This window comes from Balaenoptera physalus, assembly GCF_965194825.1.
Source record: "Balaenoptera physalus genome assembly, chromosome: 2".
Classification (NCBI taxonomy): domain Eukaryota; kingdom Metazoa; phylum Chordata; class Mammalia; order Artiodactyla; family Balaenopteridae; genus Balaenoptera; species Balaenoptera physalus.
In genome coordinates, this window is record NC_138883.1 from 12,409,749 (window position 1) to 12,437,464 (window position 27,716).

General features: G+C 41.4%; 3 protein-coding genes across 10 annotated transcripts in view; 2 read left to right on the plus strand and 1 right to left on the minus strand.

The window, feature by feature from the left end:
* The window catches only part of CPSF2 (cleavage and polyadenylation specific factor 2), a 32,613-nt gene extending 25,723 nt beyond the window's left edge, over positions 1–6,890 (minus strand). Inside the window, exons 1-2 of one of the 3 annotated variants that reach the window (XM_082451273.1) lie at positions 6,730–6,890; positions 3,228–3,288 (exon numbers count right to left, since the gene is read on the minus strand). The gene's annotated coding sequence lies outside the window, so the exon portion shown is untranslated. Of the gene's footprint in view, positions 1–3,227; positions 3,289–5,257; positions 5,809–6,729 lie in introns of those variants that run through there. The other 2 variants (XM_082451274.1, XM_082451275.1) reach the window with 2 other exon arrangements.
* Positions 6,891–7,063: 173 nt separating this feature from the next.
* NDUFB1 (NADH:ubiquinone oxidoreductase subunit B1) lies at positions 7,064–12,631 on the plus strand. 2 transcript variants are annotated; one of them, XM_082451477.1, is made up of 3 exons: positions 7,064–7,209; positions 11,441–11,585; positions 12,522–12,631. In XM_082451477.1, the coding sequence occupies exons 2-3, from the start codon at positions 11,449–11,451 to the stop codon at positions 12,556–12,558; spliced, it is 174 nt and encodes a 57-aa protein (XP_082307603.1). In that variant the 5' UTR covers positions 7,064–7,209; positions 11,441–11,448; the 3' UTR covers positions 12,559–12,631. The 2 variants fall into 2 exon arrangements, with proteins under 2 accessions (XP_082307603.1, XP_082307604.1); XM_082451478.1 differs by lacking the exon at positions 7,064–7,209 and adding an exon at positions 9,494–10,038.
* A 5,014-nt stretch (positions 12,632–17,645) lies between these two features.
* Positions 17,646–27,716, plus strand: part of ATXN3 (ataxin 3) — a 35,309-nt gene continuing 25,238 nt past the window's right edge. The window contains exons 1-6 of one of the 5 annotated variants that reach the window (XM_082451382.1): positions 17,710–17,752; positions 18,229–18,437; positions 25,032–25,196; positions 25,424–25,468; positions 27,014–27,099; positions 27,525–27,591. In XM_082451382.1, coding sequence (XP_082307508.1) covers positions 25,143–25,196; positions 25,424–25,468; positions 27,014–27,099; positions 27,525–27,591 — 252 coding nt within the window. In that variant the 5' untranslated portion in view covers positions 17,710–17,752; positions 18,229–18,437; positions 25,032–25,142. Of the gene's footprint in view, positions 17,753–18,228; positions 18,438–25,031; positions 25,197–25,423; positions 25,469–27,013; positions 27,100–27,524; positions 27,592–27,716 lie in introns of all 5 variants that reach the window. The other 4 variants (XM_082451380.1, XR_014260965.1, XM_082451383.1 and 1 more) reach the window with 4 other exon arrangements.

Consider the following 27,716-nt stretch of genomic DNA (forward strand, 5'->3'; position numbering starts at 1 on the left):
ATCCTGCCCTCTCTCCCATCCTTCTTTACCTCGGTCACAGCCAAAGATCCAAGACTCCTAGGTTATGCACCATCACTGATGTGCACATCTAACTGGACCCAATCCACTACCTCTTCTCCCTCTGAAACCCTTTCAGCATGCCCTCTGGAACTACTGCACTCACCTGGACTTCAACCTCTTCTCTGAATATTCTCCTCACCTGCACATCTTCACAGAAACCTAGTTTCTCCTGCAGGCTTCTCAAGAGGCCTTCTTTCCTCTTGTACTCCCTGACCTCCAAAGCAGGAAGGATGTGCTCCTTCCTCCTCACTGCAGCTTCCGACCTGTCTTCTCCTTCCTCCTCAAAATACTCCAGTCCCATTGAAGGTCACGCTGCCCAGCCAGCTCACCGTGAGCCTTTCCTATTCTTCCTTATTGCTGGCATCTATTAATCTGACCTCACTCACTGAGGACTTTAGTTCCTGACTCAGTCTTCCTCTGAGTAGCTTCAGTACTGACCTTTTAGTTCCTTGACTTTCTCAACTCCAATAATCTTCATTTCACTTCAGCTACCCACCACCACAGTCACAACCGTGACCTTATCATGACCAATAAGCTGCAGCACTTTCAAAATATCACCTTCAACTATCTCCCTCTCTCACTCCCACCTTCCTTACTCTAGAATTCCCACTGCAAAAATCCTTTAGCCTCACTGGTATCTCTAATCCACTGACTACTTTTTCACCGTCCATGACCCCCTCCTGTCTCCACTCATGTCTTACCATCAATCCGTGATCCATCATGATTATTTTGCAAATACTCTCAAGTATCTTGCTGCTCTAGCCCTCCTTTGTACAAGCCGGGCAAAATCCCAACCCTCATTGACTCCAATCACTCACTTCGTCTATTCCAGCAGCTCAATGTTGCCAGAAGGGGAAAAAAAAAACAATCACAAAACTATGCTATTTGCTCTTCAAATTCATGGCCAAAGATCTCAAACAGGCACTATGTCCTACCTATCAATCTGATTTTTCTTAGTAGGTTGACTTTCCATCTCTGAGACCATCATTTCACATCTCCTCTTCTCTGCTCAAGTATCACGCACCCTTCTCTCCACCCTACTCTCTGTTGATAATCTCACCTCATCCCTCAATTATAAAATAAAAGTAATCAGACAGTAACCCCTCATTTTCCAAATACCGTATCTGTTAACCTATCTGCATGTATACTGTTGTGTCTCCTATCGTAAGGAACAAATAGCTCAGCTCTCATCCAAGGCCAATCCCCTGTATGTGCTCTGAATCCCACTCTCGTTTCTCTTCTAAAGATAACTTCTTCAATCATCCCCTCCTTCTCCTGTATCATCAACGTATCACTGATGTACCATTCCTATTAGCATACAAAGATACTCTAGAATTTCCCAACTTAAAAGAACCCTCTCTTAATTCTCCAATCCCCTGCAACTGCTTCATCATTTCCACGCTCCCCTTTCACAGCAAAATTTCTCAGAATATTTGTCCACAGATGTGTCTCCACTTTCTCACCTCCCATTCACACTACTAAATCTGACGTCTTTCTCTACCCTATCACTACAAGAGCTTTCATCAACGTCACTGACAAACCTCTATACAACTGAAGCCAATAGACATTTCTGTGGTCCCAAATCATTGGAAATCGTAGCAGCAATCAACAAAATTAACGGCTCCATCCTCCCAGAAACACCTTCCTCTTCTCCTCTGTCAACCCACTCCTGGTTTTCTTTATATCTAACTGGCCATTCCTCACTCTCCTTAGTTAATTCCTCTTTCTCCCCTCAACCTCTAAATGAGGCAGTGCTTTTCAGCAGGACTTTCTTTTCTCTTTTCTCTCTAGGCGATCTTACCCGATCTCACAGCTTTAAGACCATCTGGCCTCTGATGGCATCATCCTTGATTCCTTCCTTAACTTGCTGCTCACATCCAATCCATCAGTAAGTCCTGCATTTTTACTTCTATTGTATTTCTCAAGTATAATAATTTCTCAAGTATTTCCTTCTATCTCCACTGTCACCAAGATCTCTAACTAGTTTGAGTTATTATTTTCCCTGCCTCAAATTTATTCTCTCAGAAACATTTTCTGACCACCCTAAAGTCCATCCCCACCTCAGTTACATCTATAACGTGTATTTTCCTCAAAATACTTAGTGCCCACCTGCACTTGCTGCTTATTTACTTACTCACTTTGTCCATCCCCTTCTCTCCTCTTAACCTCCACACCAGAATAAGGACTCCATGAAAGTAGAGACTGGGTCTATTTTGATCATAGTTATATTCCAACACCCCACGGTGCCTGACACATAGTGGTGGTCAGTAAATGCTTCTTAAATGAATAAATGAAGATGGCTGGCATTAAATGAGCTTAGTGCTGTTACCACACCATTAACAGCTACCTATTTACATGTATTTCCTCTGGCTTGGGAGAGCTCTCTGAATGCAGGACTAGGTTTGATCTATTTTTGTATCCTTACTATTTTAGCACATGTCTTACACGTAGTGGTTGTTTAACAAATAGTTACTGAAACAAATAAGTTAAAATTAAAAATATATTGACTTAGGGACTTCCCTGGTGGTCCAGTGGTTAAGAATCCGCCTTCCAATGCAAGGACCGCAGGTTCCATCCCTGGTCGGGGAACTAACATCCCACATGCCACGGGGCAACTAAGCCTGCGTGCTGCTAACTACTGAGCCCACGTGCCACAACTAGAGAGAAGCCTGTGCGCTCTGGAACCCACGCACCGCGACTAGAGAAGCCTGCGCCCGGCCGCGCACCACAACAAAGATCCTGTGTGCTGCAACTAAGACCTGACGCAGTCAAATTAATTAATTAATTTTTTAAAATATATTGACTTGGTGTGTTCCTATTTGTAAGGTATGAGAAATACAAAGATACTAATTCTCTATTTGATGAAAAATATTTATAAATACAGTTTTGGATAGGACTTGAATCTCCCTGCCAAAAAGCTCCCTGTACCACAATTATATTAATGGCCTAAGAGAAACTTTTCCTACTCAAATCTACCTTATCCACCCCCTCACTTTCTTCATTTAGAGTACGAAGTGAAAATACAAAGTTTCTTGCAGGTAGAACTGAATAAGTTCACGTTAAAACTTTTTTGCAGACAGACCCAGATTTCAATAGATGAAAAGATTTTTATTACAATTGCTTATAATATAATAAAGCTGTATCTTTATTAAACAGTCTTTACTTACTGGTATCTCAGTCGTATATAGGATGAAACACCATGAATTCAAAGAAAGAGTTCTTTAAAATCTAAAAAATAAAGAAATAAGAGTCTCATGAATGCGGTATAATGATTTACTTCTGTTTTTAATTACGGTATTTAACATCTGTGTCTTGCCTTAAGGTGAAGACCGTGAGCAAGCAGAATAACATATGGTCCTTTTTTTTTTTTTAGCCGTGTGGCGAGGCATGCAGGATCTTAGTTCCCTGACCAGGGATGGAACCAGTGCCCCCTGCAGTGGAAGTGCAGAGTCTTAACCACTGGACCACCAGGGAAGTCCCTATATGGTTCTTTTAAAAAAATAATAAATTTGTCATAATTTTAGGAAGCCTAAACTTACATAAAAAAATAGGACTAAGATAATAAAAGACAAAAATAAATAACATGAAATTGTCTCTCATCAGGGGCTGAAATATGCGGCTTAGGAAATAAGATTTAAAAACTGACATTAGCTTATGTTATTGAGAATCAGAAAAGAGGTGGGATCATAAATTATTCGATTGGTAAGGATTGGTAGGCAGTGGGCAGAAAGGGACAAAGAGAAAAAGTTATTCAAAACAGGGAATAACATGATCAAAGGCATAAAACAAAAACTTAAGAGTACCAGTGACAAAACTAGCCTGGTACACTTTCATATAAGCAAAAAATGAAAGAAAAGTCCTAAAGAATAGAAAAGGGCCAGCTAATGAAAGGCCTTAGAAACTTTGGACCCAGTTCTAATTGTTGAACAGAGAACAGGCAACAGAGAGACATTTTAAGATCACTTATCAAGTAAGATGACATGATACAGGTAGTTCTGTATTTTAGAAAAACTAGCTGGAGTACATGATTAGATAAAGAAGACAGAGAAAGAAGGGAGATAAAAAAGGAGAGTATTTAGGTATTTAGCAGCACACTTCCTCCTTTCAACTTTGCTGGTTCTATTTTGAGACTAAATTTCTTTAGACTCAAATGTACCTTATAACTCTATGACATGACTTCTTAATTGTTATCTAAATAACCAAGGCTTGAAACACTCCCTGTTTTATTCCTTCCTTTACTTCTTGAACAGACTGTTACCAACTCCTGATTATCTCCCCTTGAGAATGCCTTGTACCTTTATCATTCCCTTTCCATTCCTACTGGAAGTACCTTAATACAGGGCCTCATTACCTTACATTTGGGTTTCTGTTTCTTTGCCTCCAGCCTTTCCTTCCTTCATCTCAACGTATACCTTACTACCAGATTAATCTTCCAAAACACCCCTGCACATAGGATCCCTTGCTCAGAAATCTCTGAAGGCCTCCTACTGCTTGAAAAAGCAGAACCTGAATGCCTTAACTGGCAATGGAGGGAGCCAGCAAGCTGCCCTGACATCACCGTTGACTATCATCATTTTAAGGCCCAGCTCAAATCCCACCTTCTCACTAATCCCTCTATCATTAGCTAGACTAGAACAGCTCTGTCCAACAAAAATATCATGCAAGCCAGATATGTAATTAAAAAATTTTTTCACAGCCACATTAAAGTTTCACAGGTGAAATTACTTTTATTTAACCCAGTACATCCAAAATATTATCATCTCAACATGTAATCATTAAAGAAATTATTGAGGTTTTTTTTTTTGGTACTGAGCCTTCAAAATCTAGTGTGTATTTTATAAATATAGCACATCACAATTCAAACTAACCACACTTTCAAGTGTGCAATAGCGACATGTAGTTAGAGGCTACTGTAATAGCAGAGATTTCTAGACTCTAAAATCAATGCTTTGGACTGTAGAGCATTGTGCTTTGCCACTCCTAAAGTGCAAGTTGGCACCATACTATTTTTAGGTACATGTCTTAGGCTTTATTTAATGGTATCACCAACCACACTTAGTCTCCCAGACTAAAAATTCTGAAGTCACCCTCTTAGCACCAAATTGGCTGCCACCAGTTGAATCCTATTTGACATTTCAGAAATGTCTGTCTGACATCCTTTACTATCCTGCCTCAAAGGAGGCATTCATTACCTTACCTGAATGATTGCAATTTCCTCTCATCTAGTTTTCCTGTTCCAAGTTGATCTTCCACACAGCTATCAGAGAGACCACTCTAAAAAACAAATATCCTCATGCCCCTTCCTTGTGCAAAGCAGTCATTGACTTCCGGCTAAATACTGAATAAAATCTAAACACCTTCCTTGGAAAGCAAGGTCCTTCACAAGTTTACCTCAATCTCCCTGTTCCTTCACCAACCGCACTTACACTGCATGCTCAAGCGCATTCATTCTCCTGCTCTCCCTAAGCACGCCAAAACTTCTCAAGTCTCTGCATCTCTGTACTGCAGCCAGGGATGACCTCCTCCTGAGCTTAGTACATTCCTTTTGACCCTTCGTGACCCAGCTCAAATATTTACTCCTTTATAAAGCTATTTTGGTGTCTCCAGGCAATGTTATTTATTTTTAGCTAGCACAAGTTGGCACAAAGAATATATGTTGAATGGATGTTAAATGTATGGGGGAAGTGTAAAAGTGAATCTTTTTAACTCCAATACCAAGCACAGCGCTCAAAGCAACATAAATGTGTACTGAAAGGAATGAACCTTCACCGTATCATGAATTCCTTCCGGGCAGTGATTTCTGACGGATATCATTTCACCTTAATTATCTATCAGTTACTTGCTCTCTCAATAACGATCGTGCATGTTGATGACAACTGAGGGGAACCATGCAAAATCTAAGGGAAAACGAAAGAGTCTGGGTTAGCCCTGGAGCTCAAGTGAGAAAAGTCTCCTCCTGGTCAATTCCGGGAGAGCACGGGTTTCACAACAGGGTCAAAGGGGTTCTAAAATTAAAACTCAGGGCATGGGCAATGATAACGCAGGCTCGCCTGGTCACAGGAAGCCAGACTTGGCGGAGTTAAAATTATTCTGACCTCCTGTTTACTGAAGAGCATGTAAATAGAGTGATGATGCTGGAAGCGCTCAAAGGAGATGCGGGGGGGGGGTGCGGTGCGGAGGGCCGAGGCTGTTTTAATAAAGCATTGTAACGTCTTAAAGGTCTTTGGAGTCGATTAACTAAAAAGAACGCCTACTTTGTGCCCAGTAGCCTCGTGATCTCTCAACCCGAAACGACGGGAAGACCCCGAGCGAGGAGGCTGAGAACAAGGTAGCCACAATGCTAAGGAGCCAAAGCTGGCGTCGGATTAACTCCTCCAGCGACGAGAGACTGAAAGGCCGGAGGGAAACAGCAAAAAGGAGGAAAGGAGAGCCTGGGAGTGAATCGTAGGAACTGCCACAAAAGACCGAGAGCTTTAGACCCTTGGAGAAGTCACTCTCTTTTCCCTCGCTGAACACTTCCGCCAGAAACGACCAGGACAGTCGCACCCGCAACCCTGGGGGCACGTCCGCGGCGGAGACCGGGTCGGAGTCGGAGCCAGGCTCTCCCCGAGGGCCGAGACGTTCCCTCCCCCATCCAAAGGCGCACTGCTTTCTTCCGCCCCCACTTGCCTCGTCAGTCCTCCCCCAACGCCGTCCACTGCCCTTCCCAACCCCTAGCCGCATCCAGGTTCAAGAGCGAGAATAGATGAGGTTGGCTCAGCAGCGCCGGTGACGATCAGGTAGCAGAAACACCTCAATGGCGGCCGCCATTTTGAAACTGGAGGCGATCCGCGGAGGCGGGGAGAGCCAGGGTGATACCATCTTCGGGGGTGGGAGGGACTAAGCTGGAGGAAGGAGGTGGCATTTACACCGACTCTCGTCACCTGGGGCCGAAATTTTATTTTTAAAGAATTTACAATGTGTTGAAGCTAAAAGAAATATGAGAAGAGTCAAGCAGTGAAAGGAAAAAGAGGAATGATTTCTCGGAGCCACCCCTCTCTTCGAGCGGGCGCGGCGAATGGTGGGTCCCGAGGCCGCAGCTTCCGCCGGCGCCGGAGGCTGGGCTCACCGCCGCCCCAGGTCGTGGTCTCGTTGCTCCCGAGGCTTCAGGTGGGTCCGCGATCCGGGGCGGTCGAGGCGGCGAGAGTCCCCTTTGTGCAGGCGGGGAGGGTGCACTTCTAGGAACGCCCTCCGCGGCGGTGTGTACCTGCGGGTTGGGGTGTCTGGGCCTCCCCGTGACTGCAACGAGGCTTCCAGCGAAGGAGACAGGGAAAGTCAAGGAAATAGGGATTGCTTTGAGGTGGGCGGCTGCGCTCACGGTTCCCGCCTGGCGCCTTTGGGAAGGGGTGCTCTGAGGCTGTCCTAACTGGAAAATGTCTTTAGGTTCACGGCTCCTAGGCTGCAGCGGGGAAGGGACTGCTTCTCCGCGAGCATCTCCGATTGGTCCAAGTTTCAGAGTTCTGCCTTCCTTGTTATTCAGGATTGGAAGCTAACCTTGCTCTCTTCTAAGTCTCCAACCCTCTTGAGCCGACCATTCCACAAAACTTAATTTTTAAAAAAGTAATACTTATGCTTGATTTCTAGGACGTATACGTTATTAAAACGAGGTTCCAGACCTCAAGGAGTTCCGTTTCTCCATGCATCCAGAACTGTTTTTTATAGGTTAAGTCGACACTTTTTGATCACTACATATAAAGTGCTGTAGGGACTAATTAGAGTAGAATTTATTTTTTTAATGTCTAGTCGTCTACATTATTCCAGCGTGAATTCAGAGGGGCTTACAAAAATACACACTATATACAGTTTTCTTTTTAGAAGTTAAGGGGAAAAAAATTGGGTTGAAGAAAAGGCAATACAGGCATATCTCATTTTATCGTGCTTCACAGATAATGCATTTTTAACAAACTGAAGGTGTGTGGCAACCCTGCATTGTCAGATGTTGGTTAGCATTCTTTAACAATAATGTGTTTTTTAGTTAAGGTATGTACATTGTATTTTTAGACATAATGCTATTGCACACTTTAAATAGACTCTAGTGTAAACCTAATTTTTATGTGCACTGGGAAACCAAAAAATTCTTGTGACTCGCTTTATCTCTGTGTTCGCTTTATCGCGGTGATCTGGAACCAAACTCATGATATCTCCAAGTTATGCCCTTATTAGGAAAAACGAGATAAAGCCAAAAGTAAGGTTAATATAAATGTTGACCTTTATAATTACTGTAAGAGACAGTAAAGCACCAATGAGCTTGGACCAAGGAGCCAGACTGCCTGGGTTTTAATACCAGTCTGCCACTTATTGCATCTGTGACCTTAGGCAAGTTGATTGTCCCTGGATTTCCTCATCTGAAAAAAAATATTCCTACTGCATTGGGGACATTGTATTAGTTAATACATGTATAGTAATGTGAGGATTACATGAATTGGTGATTATGAAAAGCATTAAGAACCATGCCTTACAGAGAGTACTCTAAGAGTCAGCTCTTTCTAAAGGTAGGGAAACAATTTTGGATCATTTTGGTATGAAAGGATACATCATCCGTTACTCAGTTCCCTAAGTCCATAAGATAAAAACCAGTTAGTTTTGTTTTGTTTCAGGAATAGCATAGCTACTCCCCAGTTCCGAAATAAAAACAAAATTTTTCTTGAGAGGTCTTCATATAAAGAAGACACTAATAATATGTACAGTGCCGTTGAGGGCACCCATGTGGATGTCACTCTTTATCCAAGCCTAGACTTGTCTCATTAGAGACTGTCCCAGGTGCTTGCTCCCCTTTGCCCATCAGATGAAGCCATCTTGCTGTCTTGAGCCCGTGATCAAGAGCCTGTCTACGTTCCCCCTCCTATCCTTTCTCTAGGGAATCATTCTTGCCCACTTCTTATGTCCATCAATCTTTGTCTTCCCTGGTCATCCCTTTGTCTTCCCAGTGACATAATACAGGATAAATTATGCTGAGTGCCACTGGGTCCCAAAGTCCATTTAGTAGTAGATTGTACAGTTGTAATGTGAAATGCCTGTGGGGCTGAGATTTGCCGTTTATGTCTTTGGGATGGAATCAGGCTTCCATCATGGTAGTTGAATCCTGTAGAGTCTCTGTGAGAGCCTGTATACAGCAGGAGTCTCAAGGGCTTGGCTCATCTCTTCTGCTTAGAGTAAAGCCAGACAGAATTGCCTTCTGGCCCTGTTAGAGGAGTGCCAACAGAAATGGCTTATAGCCCACAGGTGGCCATGGGCTTATTTTAAAAGTCTTGGGGGCTTCCCTGGTGGCACAGTGGTTGAGAATCTGCCTGCCAATGCAGGGGACACGGGTTCGAGCCCTGGTCTGGGAAGATCCCACATGCCGCAGAGCAACTAGGCCCGTGAGCCACAACTACTGAGCCTGCACGTCTGGAGCCTGTGCTCTGCAACAAGAGAGGCCGCAACAGTGAAAGGCCCGCGCACCGCGATGAAGAGTGGCCCCTGCTCGCCGCAACTAGAGAAAGCCCTCGCACAGAAACGAAGACCCAACACAGCCAAAAATAAATAAATTAATTAATTAATTAAAAAGTCTTGGGCTGAGAGTCAGCAATTATTTTTTTTGTTGGTTAAATACAGTTATCTAACAGTCAGCTGTGCTGAGTGTTAGAATTGACACCTGTTCAGAAACTTGAGGAACCTAATAAGGGCAGGTGGGAGAATAGATGACCCCCAGACTTCTCTAGAGACCTATATTGTCTAGTATTTTGTAGTTTAGTGCTTTCCAGGTTACATCATTTGATTAAGGCATGCATTGTTATTCCCATACTTGACTGGCTCAAGTTTATAAAACAAGTGGCTAACTTGATCTGAATCACAAAAAGTACCTAAATGTTTATCAAACAGTATTTAAGGATCTAAATGCAAATAATGCTACTTAGGGAACGTACAATACTAAGAGAACCACCATCTCCTAGGAATAAGGTGAGATTGGTTACATTTACATTTATATGTCCAAGAACTGTTTGCAGCAAATCAGCTGGGGAGTTATTTCAGACGTCTCATTTACTTACATCATAATTTTCTAGGTCGGTGATATTCAGACTGGAATCTGCTGTGTGTAATATTACACTCTGTGAAAGACAGTATGTAGTAATTGTGTGACTTAACTTCATGTCCGTTTCCTAACCCAGTGCCTTTAGATAGTAAAGCTTGAGAAATAAAGAATTAGAATGTGTGTGAGAACCAGTATCCTAGAAGGAGCAGCAGGGACCCAGTCTACGTAAGCCTAGCACAGTGCAGTGCTGAGCCCTTTTGTTAGCAGTAATGTATTATCTTTCTAGGATGTTGTCCTGTCTCCTCAGCCATAATATAGGATTGATTTATTATAGATTCATGTGCATACATATGTATTTTGATTTCATCTTTAGATACAAATTTTTACAGAAAATTGATGATTCAACTGTGTTTTTATTGAATTACTGCAAATTTCATTTTCCATATGATGACTTCTAGTTCTTCAATGAAGAAGTCTTCCTCTTCTGCCTTTTAGAAACTCCTAACACTTAAAAAGTCCTAAGTACCATAAATATCAATTAGGGGAAGGGTCTCTACAAGAGGCATTTGGATATGATAGAAGGAGCTAGAGCTTTGGAATGAACCTGAGTTTGAATTCCAGATCTACACGTAATACCTATTTGGGTTAAACTGTATTCTTATCTGTAAAATAAGGATAACAATATTTTGTGTTATATATTGGACTATATGATGGCTCTGGTACCTAGTAGTCATGCTACAAAAGTAAGTTCCTCTGTCCCCATATGTTTTGTAGAGTCATTTAATTGATATCCAGATCTGTTGTGACATTATTCAATATGATTTTTTTTTAATTTCTCATATGTTTTCATTTCCTTTCAAAAATTAGTTTTAAAAAAATAGTTTTCAATAATTACAGCTTGAAAGAATTCTGCTTCTGACAAAATACTATTATATTTGGTTTAACATTGTTAGAGGTTCTAAAAATATTTTACAAATGTAAAGGTTCTAAACCAATACTAGGAGGGTACAAATACTCAGCTTTTGCAGGTAGAATTTTTTTAATACTCTCTCCATTCCTGTGTTATATCAGATCACTGGTGGAGCTAGAAATAAAAGGTAGTAAATTGACTTTAGTGCAGTATAATTTTTATACTAATCATTGTACCTATATAATCTTCATCAAGTAGATTTTAAGTAGTATACTACATTCTGATGCCAAACAAATGTAAAGAGGCTTATTATGCTTTTAACATCTATATCCTATTATTTAGAGCTAGCTTCCTGTTTCAGATGTGATTTAAAAGGTACTTCAAAGGCAGTTATATTTCTGGTAATTTTTCTTTTATAGCATTCAAGATGAACTTACTTCAGATTGTGCGTGACCACTGGGTACATATACTTGTCCCTGTGGGATTTGTCGTTGGATGTTACCTAGACAGAAGGAATGATGAAAAGCTTATTGCCTTCCGGAACAAGAGTCTGTTATATAAAAGGTTAGTTTTTGTGTTTTTTTATTAAACCAACAGTCAGGTTTTAGAAGTATTCTTCTTAATGTCATTTGTGCCAAAATAAACAGAAGGGGTAATTTTCCCCCCCCGAGGATTTAGATTTAAGTGATATTATTTTGTAGTCTTGTTTGTTGCTTAATCCTTAGACAAAACTCTATGATTACTTTTGGAATATAAACAAGTCTTTAGTTTCTGAACAGGCTATTTCAGATCTTTGAAAGTCTTTTTTTTTTTTTTTAAGTCAGGGTACATTTTAACGTAGAAACAGTCTTAAACCAGCTTGCCAGAGCCTCCTCTATGCGCTTTAACATATATGATCATACACTGTCTTACTTAGGCCATGATATAGCTGAAAACAACGGCACTAATTGTGGCTTGGTGCTCTGTTCTCAGCAGCACTGGCTGAGAGCTTTAGACATGGTGGTTGGGTGATCAAATAGCAACTGGCAGCTACCTGGTCCCACTGTGACTCTGGAGATGGCACCGGAGTTCGAGTTAGCAAGACAGGGCGTCTGCCACTGACTGTGTGGCTGGGCAGGAGGAAGCTCAAGGGATAAGAGAACCAAGCAGCAGCCAAAGGCGTTGTGTAGAGGAGGTTCCAGCCAGGGATTTCAAGACAGATAAAATGAGCTAGAAAGAATATAAAAAACATTAAATGAACTCACTGAGAGGATAATTGCTTTCATATAAAGATAGACTAAGAAATTACAGTTCTTTAATCTGGAAAAAGGAAGAGATGGTAAAAGTTTAAAATCATGAGAGAATAGAATGAATATGTTGAATCTAATAAAAGGTTTTAAATGGGTCAATTTAATACAATATAAAATACTGAATCCATATTCTTCTGACTTTCCCTTTTATCCTCTCGTAAAAGTTTTATTTACACTTTTGCTTTTTCTTCCTTTTTTTCTTTCCATGCAGGGAATTAAGACCCAGTGAAGAAGTCACCTGGAAGTAAAGGCTGCTGCTGAATTACAGAATGTTCACAGTTTTTAAATTATAAGAGAAATAAAAACACATTCATTACTTAATTTGAAGACTTTGAAGTGTGAGTCTTTTTGTGCTGAAATAATCTTTCCCATTTCAAGTAACAGACACACTTAGTAATTAAAAAATAATCACTGAGTCATATGGCTCAATTTTTAAGAAAAATTTTTTCAAACCATGTTCTTCAAAGCGCTCTAAAAGGATGATGCTAGGATTTTATTTGGCAGAAATCAATAGCTGAAAATTTTAGTGACCTTGAATTTAGCAAAGATTTCTTAAATACAATACATAAAGCATGAACCAGTTTTAAAAACCAAGACATTGTACTTTATCAAAATTAAAAACTTCTTCAAAAAACACTGTTAAGGAAATGAAAATGCAGCCGTAGACTAGGAGAAAATATTTGCAAAACATACACACAACAAAGAACTTATATTTAGAATATGTAAACTCATAACTTATAAGACAACCTGATTTTTAAAAAGCAAATGATTTTAACAGACACTTCACCAAAAAAGGCATATGAGAGTGGCATACAAGCACGTGAAAAGATGCTCAAATCAGTAGTCACTAGAGAAATGCAAATTAAAACCACAATGAGAAACCACTACACACCTATCAGAATGGTTAAAATTAAGGAGACTGATCTTACCGAGTGTTGGCAAGGGTGTGGAGCAACTGGAACTCACACCCTGCTGGCAGGAATGGAAAATGTAGCTGCCAGAAGTTGCACCACTTTGGAAATCAGTTTAGCAGTTTCAAGTTAAACATGCACCTACCATACGACCCAGCCATTCCATTCTGAGGTATTTACCTCAAAGAAATGCATATATGCCAAAAGAAAGCATATGTCCACACAAAGACATCTACATGAAGGTTCATAGCAGCTCTACTTGTAATAGCCAAAAATTAGAGACAACCCAAATGTCCATCAACACAGGGATAGATAAATTGTATTGAATCCATATAATGGAATATTACTACTCGGCAATAAAAAGAAATGATCTATTGATACAACATAGATGAATTCCAAATTAATTATCCTGAATGAAAGAAGCCAGACAAAAAGCACACACTATGTGATTCCACTTATATAAAATGTTAGAAACTGCAAACTATAGTAACAAAGCAGATCAGTGGTTGCCAGGGAGTGGTCCAGGAAGGGGCTGGAGGAATCATTTTCTTGATTATGATGATGGTTTCTTGGGTATATACATATGTCATCTGTTATATTCAACTACCTCTTCTGGGAAAGCAAATGTTATTTGTTTCAGGTAAGCTTGAATTTAGGAGAAGTAAAATTACAATGAAATGATACTCCCTTATCACTGATTCTTTTCAGAACTCAGGACATTTAAGATGACACACATAAATTTTAAAACCTCAGTTGTTTGAAATTCTGTTAAACTATTTGGTTTGGGGTAACAAAATTTAGGCCAGTTTAAAAGAGACAATGTTCAAGAAGATAGATACAACTTTGTGCCATCTCGCTTGTTAACATAAAATTTCTATGAGGTAGATTTAGAGAGAAGTCGAACTGTCCAAGGTGAAATAGAAGTCTCCTGGAAGTGCATCTATTTCATGTCCTCTGTCTCCAGGAACTCCTTCTTGATTGGCTCAGTAATCACTGTCTCCTGCTGAACTATTGTAATACTTGTCTGTGCCCCCAAAATTTGTGCATTTATTCACTTCTTTGCACCAACCCTTGTTATAAAGAGTAAGACTCCTTTGACCCTCAAAAGCTGATAGTCCACTGGCATATAAAGTAGTAAGTCCAGTGTGCTGTAATGAGGGTTTTATTGTAGGCAGGTGCGAGGTATAGTGGTGGCACAGATGACTTTTCTTCAGAGGACTTTCCGGAAGTTAAGGGAAGCTGGTGTGACTGGAGCAGAGGGAATTCCAGGAGATAAAGCCAGACAGGTCCAGAGCACAAAGAAACTTTTTAATCCAGCAATAGGAAGCCACTGAAAGATTTCAAATAGAGTAGTATTGTGTAATTATTTAAGGATTCCCCCCAATATAAGCTCTGTGAAAGTCGGACTGTTTGTCTCTCTCATGGCTCTAGGCCCAGTGCCTGATACATAGTAACATTCCATTTGTTAAGACAAAGAAAAACTGGTGAAGTTTGCATTTTTTGAAAGATCACTGACAGCACTATGAATTAAACATATTGAAGCTGGAATCAGAAGACCAATTCAGAGATCCTGGACCTGGAATACACAAGAGACCAAGAAGACTAAGCAGTAGCAACGCAGACAAGAGAGGAAAGAGCCATGAACATGCACATTTGCGGACTGATTGGAACAAAATGTGAAGTGGAAGAATGCGGGGAAAAGAATCACGAATGATTCCCAGATGCTAGCTTCATTAATTCATTTGAAAGGCATTGACTACAAGATATACAAAGTCAAATAAGACATGGGCCCTGCCATCAAGACATTTAGAGGGTATTGGCGAAGATGTATGGTCAAACCAACTGTTATGATACTGTGTAAAAGGTACCAAGTAAGATACAGGCACATACAGGAGCTCAGAGGAGGGACAGGAACTTCTAAGTTAGTTGAAGAGCCGGGGATGCTTCCTGGAGAGTGTGGTCATTGAGTTTTGATGAACAATACGAGTTAACTTATGAAGTTCAAGTTTGGGATGTGCCAATAGTAAGTGGAGTTATCAGAATAGGAAATGCAGCAAATCTAATACCCAACTCACACATGGCTTCAGGGGCAAAGCCACACCCAGAATTTGCATTCTGACTTCCAGGCACTGATCTTTTCATTTTATGATGCTTGCTATTAATCACATGCTCAATAGGTGGGAAGGCCTAATGAAACGATTAGTAGTAATTCAACATTACTAAATATTGCCAAGCACTGTTCTACATGCTAAATGAACAAAACTATAAGGTCCTTTGGGGTCGTTTACATCCTAATAAGCAATTAGTCACTGTAGAGAGTTGAATCATTACCCTACAAAATTCAAGTCCACCCAGAACCAAAGACCTCATTTGGAAACAGAGTCTTTGCTTATGTATTTAGTTAAAAGTATCTCAACATGAAATTACTCTGGATTAGGATGGAACCTAAATCCAATCACTGGTGTTTTATAGGAAGAGAGGACAGAAACAAGACACAGAAGGAAGAAGGCCATGTAAAGATAGAGGCAGAAATTGGAGTTAGGGTGCCACAAGCTAAGAACACCAGGAGCCACCAGAAGCTGAAAGAAGCAAGAAAGGATTCTCCACTAGAGGCTTTGGAAAGAGCATGGCCCTGCTGACACCTTGGTTTCAGACTTCTGGCCGCAAGAAGAATAAGAAAATCAATTTTGTTGTTTTAAGTCACCAAGTTTGTGGTAATTTGCTACAGCAGCCTCAGGAAATGAATACAATCACATATTTTTTCTGAATTAGTAATACATTAATTAGCTCAAAAAAACAAGACTAGGGACTTCCCTGGTGGCGCAGTGGTTAAAAATACACATGCCAACGCAGGGGACACGGATTCAAGGCCTGGTCCGGGAAGATTCCACATGCTGCGGAGCAACTAAGCCCGTGCGCCACAACTACTGAGCCTGCACTCTAGAGCCTGCGAGCCACAACTACTGCAGCCCGCGTGCCTAGAGCCTGTGCTCCGCAACAAAGAGAAGCCACCACAATGAGAAGCCCGCACACAGCAACAAAGAGTAGCCCCCGCTCGCCGCAACGAGAGAAAGCCTGCGCACAGCAACGAAGACCCAACACACCCAAATAAATTTATTTAAAAAAAAAAAAGACTAAAATTGTATACAGTGAAAAGTCTCCCTCCCACTCTTTCCCCCATTTGCCTTAGTTCCCTTACCACTCAAACATGTAACCTCTGGGTTTTCTGTATATTCTTCCAGAGATTTGTAATGCATATGCATGAAAAAAGAAATACATGTTTCTCTACACAGACACATTTTCTTTTTAAAAAAATCAGAAAAACTGGTTTGCATACTTTTTCGCTTCATGAGACCATGATTTCTTTCCCCAGTTAGGCCACAATTTCTTAAGAACACAGACTATCTCCAATACAGGACTGTACATGCAGAGACATTGGATAAATGGTTACTGAATCCTCCCCTTGAGAACCTGGTCCTCGCTGGCAGTCTCCTTTCCTTCCCTCCCACTGCCCCTTCTGTTCCTCTGGACCTGCACTCACCAAGGTCACCAATGGTCTCCATAGCAACACAATTTAGTTGGCTCTTGTAAGTCCTTATGTTGCTGGACCTCTGGGCAGCAACTGACACTGACTGCTCCTTGAAACGTTTCCTTCCTGGGGCTTCCATAACGTTACACCTTCCTGCTTTTCCTCCCTTCTCCTAGGCTATGCCTTCTCTACCCTCAGGGCTCTGTGAGATCCTCTTCTCAGTCTCTTCCTTTTCCCCAAGATGATTATATTCACTCCTGTGGTTTCAGTTCCCTTTTTTACGCCAACAGCTCTCCGTTCTACAGCCAAACTATCTATCTACCTATCTAGTTGTGCTGTTCTTAATCTCTTCATGCCTCAGCTTCCTCATGTATAAAATAAGGATAATAACGCCTACATCAAAGTTTGCTGTATTAAATTCGTTAATATATGCAAAGCACTTACAAGAGTGCCCACCGACAGTAAGCCCTACGTAAATATTAACTCTTATTTTTACACAAGTGCTCAGTATTCAGGGATGTAATGAGAATTTCTGTGCAGGAGGAGGAGAAAGATATTAAATAATTGTATGCAAATGTGATAAAAAGAAAGTACAAGGTAAAATAGAAAACAAAAAGAACATAGAATTCGGGTGGTTCTTATCCAATCCCCCCGAAGCCTAAGAATCCACCGCAATGAGTGGGAAGCGGAGATGATCCTCCACACGGCAGGGGGCGCTGCATCATCCTCCAGCCGGGGGGATAACAGGAGATGGGAGGACGCGCTACAAAGGTCACGTGCCCCGGAGTTTACCGCCCCGGCGTTCACGCCTCTTCGCTCCACGTGACTCGCATTCTCGGGGGTGACTGGTCTACACGAGGCACGTGGGCAGGGGTGGCACGAGGCGGGGCGGGGGATGGTGGGCGGAGGGGTGGGGCTGGGGGCGGAGCTGGAGGGGGTTGGTTCGGCGCGGGGGCCGTTGGCTCCAGACAAATAAACATGGAGTCCATCTTCCATGAAAAAGTGAGTGTCCGCGTTCGGTGGGGAGCTGTCTGCGGCGCGGTGGCGGGCGTGGGGCGCGGCATCGCTGCCTCCCGGGGAGCTGGGTGGGGCCCGAGATGCCCCCATCCCGACCTCGCCGGGCGGGAGGAGCTTCACCGGAAGGGGAGTTTCACCGATGCCCCCATTGCTCCCTAAGGCCCGTGCCCGAGGAGCCGGAGGAGACCCGGGCCTGGGATGTCTGGGAAGCCCGCAGGGAATAAGGGTAGGGACGGCGGCACGAGAGAGGGGGTGGCTTCCGCGCTTTCTCTCCACTTTCCGTGGGAGTCCTTCTCCAGTTCCTCTCCCCCACTCTCCCTAGGTTCTAGCTAGTCACCTCTGGGACACCTCCCTCTACCCTTCCCAACTCCACCCCGCTCTCCCAGTCCTACCCTTTGGAAGAATTAACTTTTCCTTCTCTGGGCTCCTCAATTCTAAATTGGAATTTCTCATACACTCAGATCCTTCTGCACTGGGTCCGTGAGCATCCCGGCGGGCAGGGACCTTGGCTCGTCCCACGGAGGGCGTGACCCTTAGGGAAGTGAAGTAGGAAACCCCGTGCGCCCCTGAACTGGGAAGTCGTCACAAGAGTTTTTGTTATGAGATGTTTGGGTTTCGTCGCTTTTGGTAGTGGCATCTTTCCGGATCAGGAGGCCAGCTTTCTTATTAGGTATTAAGAGTGGGCAGGAATAATTTTGTTTTTGTCTGCCTAGCCTGTTTTGCTTTGATGCTTCCATGACCATGCACTTGAAGATAATGTTTGTGGCATGTGGAGAAACTCGTCTTTCTCGCAGTTATCAAACCACTTGGGTGTGAGTGAAACCTTCCTCAGGACAACTTTGTCACATATCTTGTTTCATAATAGTTTCGTGTTTGGAAAGGGTTGCTGGTGAGGCTGTTATTCAGTAGGAGCAAAGGGGTTTTGTTTCGTTAAACACTTGTCCATTTAAAAGTACACACACAGCAATCAGATAAAGCAATCAAAGACAAAGGAAGTGCAGTATAAATCTAACCAAATTGTTATGGAATGCTTTTCTTTATAGAAAACATTTCCGAAACTTTGGTACTAGAATAGACCAGTTTTTATGTGTGGGTGAGGAAGGACTCAGTGGTATGCTTATCACTAATCTTTTGACTTGACTGACATGTTATATGAATCCTGGACAAGAGAAATTTAGCTGCTTGGCTAAGGAGATTGGATGAAGAGAACCTCGAGTGGGCATATTTTTATGACTGATTTTCAAAAGCTTTGTTGTAGGACCAGATGGTTCAACGCTGAAGATTTTAAATTTGTCCACATCACTTCTTGAGAATTATGCAATATATTTTTTTAACAATAATGATTGGTACCTAGTTTGGATAGAGTTCAGTGAAGGTAGCTGCTTAACCATGGGATCAAAAGAAGCTGGACGCTGGCCTAATGAAAATCTACTTACCTGAAAGCAGTCACCCTGAATTATCAGAATGAATGTAGACTTAAACCTACTTCAAGAACACATTTACCCTTATCAACTTATAGGTACTTAGCAAATGAAGACTTAAAGTTCTTCAGGCATATTTCAATAGTATGGAAAGCACCTGTAATCATAGGGCCCATTGTCCATCTCATACACAGTCCATTCTGGGAATGTTTGAGCTCAATATGACATTTTCCAGAGCACTCCCTTCCCCTCCTCTACATACATTTAACTCTAGGTGCCTGGGTTTGGAGAGCCAGGGAACCAACTTTGGCCCTAGGAAAGCTGTGCATGTAGGGTTATCTGCCTAAAAATGACTTTGCAACCACTTCCTCTTGGAATTTTGGTTTCTCCATTTTCAGCGTTGTCACTTGGAGTGCCCTTTGTTAAATTAAAATGTAAACTCAACAGTTGTTTATTGATATATCCCCAGTGTCTGGCACATAGCACGTGCTCAATAAATATTTGAATGAATCAAGAGTGTTCCTTGAGCATCTAAGATGTATATGGTGCTATTTATCTAAAGTAAACAATTTTTTCTGTAAATATTTTATTTTTTAAAATAGGATTTTTTTTTTTTTTTTTTGGCTACGTTGGGTCTTCATTGCTGTGCAGGCTTTCTCTAGTTGTAGTGAGCGGGGGCCACTCTTCGTTGCGGTGTGTGGGCTTCTCATTGCAGTGGCTTCTCTTGTTGCAGAGCACGGGCTCTAGGCTCACAGGCTTCAGTAGTTGCAGTGTGCGGGCTTGGTAGTTGCGGCTCGAAGGCTCTAGAGCGCAGGCTCAGTAGTTGTGGCGCATGGGCTTAGTTGCTCCGTGGCATGTGGGATCTTCCCAGACCAGGGATCAAACCCGTGTCCCCTGCGTTGGCAGGCGGAGTCTTAACCACTGCGCCACCAGGGAAGTCCTTCTGTAAATATTTTAGACTTTGCAGGTCTTTTATGTTCTCACATATTCTTGTGTGTGTGTGTGTGTGTGTGTGTGTGTGTGTGTGTGTTTGTGTTTTCCCAACCATCTAAAAATGTAAAAACCATTCTTAGCTCCTGGGGCAGATTGAATTTGGCCCAAGGGCTAGAGTTTGCCAATCCCTAACTTAAACCCTAGTGCTATATGGCCACCAACTGCTGGAGTTTTTTGTTGTTTGGGTTTTTTGTTTTAGTTCTGGTGCCTGATTTCTGTCGTTTTTGTTATCGCTTCTGTTGCTGACTGCTCTTGGTGAGGTTACTGTGCCATCTGAATTGGTACTTTTATGCGTTTACAGCTGTGAATGATAACCAAACTTGTTGGGATTATATCTAAAATTAGTGAAAATACTGGAAAGATGCTGAGAATTGACTTTATGACATTTGTTATGTTTTTTTTGTGATTGCTGGTTCTTAACCATCTTCAGGATATTTGAAGTTTAAGAATCACCAAGTTCCAAATAAGTGGCCTAAGGCAGTGGTAATAGTACAGACTTGAAACCTCTGCCTGGGTTTGAATCTCAGCTCTGCCGTTTACTACCTGTATGATCCTGGGCAAGTTACTTATTATCTCTGTTCTCCAGTTTCCTCCACTGTATTTGAGGATTTTGAAGTGTCTATCTCAGAGTTATGAGTGCTTAGAATGCTACCTGGCACACAGTGCTGGACAAGTGCCGGCCATTGTTGTTATTCAGATGCTTGTGCTTGCCGAACCTCATAATAAGGGGTGGGACCTTATTCTTACTAAGATGAGATGAACAAGTGCTGCTAGGTTGATTGTGTGGCCCCAGTTAGGCCATTTCTGAGCACACCTTTGGGTTTATGCCTAGTTTCAGTTGGAGGCAGTAGTGTCTCTGGGAATTTGAACTAGTTTCAGGGAGGTCCTGAAGACTTTGGAGACAGTGAGGGAATGATTTGGTTAAAGTTACCCTTGGTGGTTTTGTAAGATATCTTGGTAAAACTGAAGATGCATTTTGTTCATCCTCGGATCCCAACACAATAAAGTCTGGGCTTGAAATCATGAAATTTCAATACCACTGAACTTTGACTATAGCAAAGTGAACTTCTGTCCAACTTTGGTTAAAGTTTGATGAGAAAGAAGTGGTTGGGGGACTTCCCTGGTTGCACGGTGGTTAAGAATCCACCTGCCAATGCAAGCGACGCTGGTTCGAGCCCTGGTCCTGGAAGATCCCACATGCCGTGGAGCAACTAAGCCCGTGAGCCACAACTGCTGAGCCTGTGCTCTAGAAGTCCACAGCCACAACTGCGGAGCCCACACGCCACAACTACTGAAGCCCTAGAACCCATGCTCTGCAACAAAGACAAGCCACCACAATGAGAAGCCCACGCACCGCAACAATGAGAAGCCCACGCACCGCAACGAAGAGTAGCCCCCGCTCACTGCAGCTAGAGAAAGCCCGCACGCAGTAACGAAGACCCAGTGCAGCCAAAAATAAATAAATTAATTAATTAATTTTTTTAAAAAAGAAAGAAATGGTTGGGGGGACTTCCCTCGTGGGCCAGTGGTTAAGACTCCATGCTCCCAATGCAGGGGGCCGAGGTTTGATCCCTGGTCAGGGAACTATATCCCGCATGCCACAACTAAGAGCCTGCATGCCACAACCAAAAGATCCCACATGTCGCAACTAAAGATTCCACATGCCACAATTAAAAAGATTCTGCGTGCCGCAACTAAAGAGCCCGCATGCCGCAGCAAAGATCCTGAGTGCCGCAACTAAGACCCGGCATAGCCGAATGAATGAATGAATGAATGAATGAAGTGGTTGGGGATAGTTTGCGGGGGTGGGATGGGCAGGCAGGGAAATGCATAATCTTAGATGGGACCATTTTACAATTTTTTTGGTCCATGTAGAATTGGACTCATCTTGTGACTTTAAAAAATAATTTTATTTAAATTTGACTGTACAATTTGTTCTTTCCTTCTATTAAATCATGTTAGAAGTACAGAACTTGATATAATTTCCTAAAGCAATACAGTTTTACTTCAATTAGGTTTAATTTCAAGTGCTTATTTTTTGTATTTTAAAGCTAATTTTTTATAGAGAGAATTTTAAAATCAAATATTTGGATTCACTGTTTCTATATATGTTATTACATATGGTGACCACAGTCTGAGAGCCCCAAACTGAAGCATGTAGCCTGACAGCAAACAGAAAATTCCAAGATAATCCAGTGTCTGGTCACTGTATTAGGTAGCTCTTAATGTAAAGTAGCTGTATCTTAGTAGAGACTTTTTTATCGTTGTTTGAATTTTTTATTAAGGATTACACGTGTAGGCGCACACAGATCATAAGAGTATAGCTCAATGAATTCTCATTAAGTGAACACAAGTGTGTAAATAATATTTAGATCAAGTAACAGAACATTTACCTGCATCTTATTTTTTTATATAATTTTTCTTTTTAAAATTTATTTATTTATTTGTGGCTGTGTTGGGTCTTCGTTTCTGTGCGAGGGCTTTCTCTAGTTGTGGCAAGTGGGGGCCACTCTTCATCGCGGTGCGCGGGCCTCTCACTATCGCGGCCTCTCTTGTTGCGGAGCACAGGCTCCAGACGCGCAGGCTCAGTGGTTGTGGCTCACGGGCCCAGTTGCTCCGCGGCATGTGGGATCGTCCCAGACCAGGGCTCGAACCCACATCCCCTGCATTGGCAAGCGGACTCTCAACCACTGTGCCACTAGGGAAGCCCTTACCTGCATCTTATAAGCCCCCTTACATCCTCTTCCAGGATACTAACTCTCCCTCCACCTCTGCAAGGGTAACCACTACCCTGATTTCTAAAGTAATCGATTAATTAGTTTTGTCTGTTTTTGAAGTTTTGTAAATGGAATCATACAGAGTGTACTCTTTTGAGTCTGTCTTTTGTTTAACATTGATTGAGTCATCCATATTGTTGCAGGTAGTTGTAGTTAACTCACTGTCATTGTTACATAGTAGTCCTTTGTGAATGTAACACAATTTAGCCATTCTACTGTGATGAGCATTTGTGTAATTTCCAGTTTGGGGGCCAATACAAATAGTGCTTCTATGAACATTCTTATACATGTCTTTTGATGAACACAGGTTTACATTTCTGTTGCTTACGTTATGTACCTAGTGGTGGGATTGCTAGATCATAGGGTAGGTAGATGTTAAGCTATAGTAGATATTCCAAATAGTTTTCCAAAGTGGTTAAACTAATTTACACTTCCATCAGTAGTATGTAATAGTTTTGATGTCTCTAATCATCTCCAACATTTTAGCCATTCTGGAGTGTGTAGTAGTAACACATTGGTAGTTTTAATATAGGTTTCTCTGATGGTTAATGAAGTTGAGCCCCCCTCTGTGTTTTTTATCCATTTGGCTATCCTCTTGTGAGTTCTTGTTTGTCTTGCCCACTTTTCAATAGAATATAAGTAGACATCTGTGTATCCCTCCAATTCACATTATATTGTTCAGTGAGACTGGCTTTCTGGCAGGAGGAATACAGTAGAAGAAAAAAGAAGTGGAGACAAGTACTCTCTCACCATCGTAGTTATGACTTGAGGGATGGATAGTGTCTTCTTTACTTCAAGTTACTTATTCCATACCAAAATATGAAGATAAACTTGTCTCAGCCCCCTTTCTCACACTCAGACTGTCTCAGTGCTGCATTCCTATTCCATTATATACATATATCCTGTATCTTTTTCAGCAGCAGAATTTTGTTCCTAGAAAATTAACTCAGGAAAAAGATGTATCTTGCAAGGTGTTGGTCTTTGGGGTCTGACCTATTGTGTGACATAGCTCGAAACAAACTGCAGGATGTCAGACAGGTTGGGTTAAGGAACAGACTCTACTGGGGAAATGGGGAACTTAGAGGGCCAGAGTTAGCAGGAGAAGAAGCTGTTCTCCCATCTGCCATCCTACTACAGAGAGACCAACCCGGGGCTGGGTTCACTGGGAGGGACCTAATCCACCCAGTAGTATCCCTTCTTATAGGGAAACAGGAAAGCAGCACTGTTGAGGGGAGAGGGGTGATACACAGGCTGCTTAGTTGGAGGAAGCCTGGATTTAGGTTTGGGGTGCCAGTTGTGTGAGAAAGCCAGCTGCCCAGCCCGCGAAGGGCCTGTGGGAAGTTGTTTTCTCCCCACCCCCATAACAGGAAGCCAGTGATCCCAGTTCCCAATTGGAGAACTGAGCTTGGATGCAGCCCCCTTGCTGGTTTGTCCAGAAGTGAACTCCAGGGGTGGTTTTTGGACAGTTTTGCTCATGCACCAAAACTGTGTACATTATCTGCAGAGTTCTTAAAGAGAACCTTGGCCCTGTAGCTATAAGTCTTCATAAACATGGAACAGAATTTTTCTTACTATATCAATTCTTGAGATTCTTCATCTGTTCATGGATTTGAAATTCCATGAACGAGCATTTAGATGGATTAGAGATTATCTTGTTAAAAGAACAAATGTTCTAGGGATTAAAATGCCCTTTCAGCATTAGTAATTTACCATGGAATCTCCAAAACTGTATTTATTTTAGCCACTGAAAACAAAGGAGGCTAAATGTTTATTATAGAGTAGTTTTTAATAAAAATGGGATTTGGTGTATTTGACAGATGATGTTTGTTTAGTATAAATCATTCTTAAATTTTTGATCATATAGCTAAATAGTTGTAGTTTCATTAATGGTAGAATTATAAAATAAATGTTAACAAATGAAAATGCATGTACCTGTGTTAATCATGCTTGTCTAAAGCTAAAAATGTTCGGTTTGGCTGCGTTAAGTTAATGATTAAATTTCTGTTTCGGGGAAGATACTGTACAAATCTGTTTTACAAATCCCATTTGAATTTTTTCTTTTGGAAATATTAGCAAGAAGGCTCACTTTGTGCTCAACATTGCTTGAATAACCTGTTACAAGGAGAATACTTCAGCCCTGTGGAATTATCTTCAATTGCACACCAGCTAGATGAGGAAGAGAGGATGAGAATGGCAGAAGGAGGAGTTACTAGTGAAGACTATCGCACATTTTTGCAGGTACTGATTTTAAACTCACTAAATCACACTTCTTAAAGAAATGTGGGTGCTGTTTAGAAAAGGATGAACCACTCTTCCTATGGGTGTCTGACTTGTTAATTATAAATCGGCTCTCGACTTTGTAGATGGGAATGCACAAGGTGTTACTTTAAATATGCACACTAATGACACTATCCTTCTCTTCCCACCCTCGATCCCTGTCCCAACTACCTATCCAAATTAAACAGCAGCCTTCTGGAAATATGGATGACAGTGGCTTTTTCTCTATTCAAGTAAGTACTCACAGGCATCTACTAAGTGTTGTTTATGTCCCAGGCACTGTTTAAGCTCAGGGTATGCTTTTCACAGTCTTTCATAGTCACTGTAATGATGTGACCTTCAGAAGTTCCTCCAGTAGATTGTGTCTAAGAGTATAAGATTCTACATCAGAGTATTAGATTTTTATATAGATAAACATGAAAATTAGGATGATAGAATCTTCATCTTAGAGTAGGGCTTTTTCAAAGGAGGTTGTTAATTTGCATCTGGATGCTAATAACCGAAATTTCAGTAAGTCACAGTATTTCAAACTTACCATCTCCTGTGTAAATTTGAGAAAATACAGCACTTTGCTACCTTCCATTTAAATCAGCCTACTAGGAGTGGATTCTTTCATTATGGTCTGTGGCTTTTGCCTTTTTCCTTTTTTAAATCTTATCACTCCCCTTGAATTCTGTGGGTGAATATGTATGTACTTGTGAGATTGATTCTTTCATCCGTGGATCTTTCATTCTATTTCTAACACCTGTGAGGCATATCCAGAGTTCTTTAGAACTTCTCTTGGGGGAACTTTTTCTGCAGATATCTCTGCTTGTGTTCCACTGTACTGTTCTCCTGGACTCCTCAGTCACCAGCGTTTCCAGCCAGTGCTTTATTGTGGACCGTTACAGGTGACAGCTACTGCAGGGCTTGGAGCAGAGGCCTGAGCAGGCCCAGTGCTTGCCATTTCCTGTTTGTGCAACGCTGCTCTTTTTTTTTTGGCTGTACCACGTGGCCGTGACATGCGGAATCTTATTATACTTCCGCAATCAGGGATGGAACCCGCATCCCCTGCAGTGGAAGCGTGGATTCTTAACCACTGGACCACCAGGAAGTCCCTGCAGCGCTGCTCTTGGTGCCAGTTCACATTTGCCCACCTCATAGCATTCACTTTTTGTCTGTATTTGTGCCTGGTTCACTTGCTGCTTTGTTGGCTACCTTGGAGGGTAGGTAGTGAATTTTCAGAAATTTCCCTTTTTCTTTCTCAGTTTGAAATAATCAGGTTTACGTTTTGTTTTTTCCTACAAATCACAAACCCGTGATAATAGAAGTTTAAAATTTATGAAAGCTTCAGTTTAAATCCCCAGAAATAACTCATTTTAATAGACATAAAATTATCATTATTACATATCAGGTAGTGAGTTGATTATCAGTTTTCTAAAGCAGGACCCATAGCAGCCAAATTATCACATGTTTGCAGTGGACTAGTTTTAGGAGTAGCACTTACTGGATAGAAAATACATCTGTATTTTTGAGGCAGTTTTATCTAGGAATTGTGTGGTTCTCTGGAACATTCCAGAAACTTAGTGTAAAAAGTACTCTTTTAATGTTACATTTGTATATTATTTATGGACTTAGTGATATATCTACACACACACACACACACACACACACACACTCACTTTAAAAACCATAACCTTCTGGGGAAATTTATATATGAACTACAATTGTATATACAACTAACATGGCTACACTACTTAAATTTGGAATTTTTAAAAGTTGCTATTTTTTTATAACAGGTTATAAGCAATGCCTTGAAAGTTTGGGGTTTAGAACTAATCCTGTTTAACAGTCCAGAGTATCAGAGGCTCAGGATCGATCCCATGTAAGATTTTATTTTGCTTTTCCTACATTTGATTTTTAAATTTCTACTTTCTTAAAGGAGAAAAATACATCTTGCATGCTTTTGTTTTGATATTCCCCGTTTCAATCCCTCAGGTTTTCCTAGTTCACCTTTTGCGGCTGTCTGTGAACATCTGCCCACTGAGCCTTCCTGACCCCTCAGTGTCCGGCAGTGCAGAGCTGATCCTTGAATGGAGTGTGGTGCCATCGTTTTTGCACAGCATCACTTATCTGCACAGAGATTCATACTGTTTTGTAATTTTTAAAAAATCAGTAATACTTAAAACTGTGAATATAATCCTAAATCATCATAGGTTTTGTGTAATACTTTCCAATAGACAAACTAAATGAATATGAACTCTAGTATTTCAACTTAATATTATGTATGTTTTTTTTTCCTGTTTCTAGAAATGAAAGATCATTTATATGCAATTATAAAGAGCACTGGTTTACAGTTAGAAAATTAGGAAAACAGGTAATGCTTCCCCTCTTCCTGTGTCTTTTTTCTCATTCTGTACCTCATTTGCAACTGAAGTGTAAGGGATTTGTACCTTCATCTTTAAGGCACCCGTCCCTTTCACTTCAGTTGCAAATGAAACT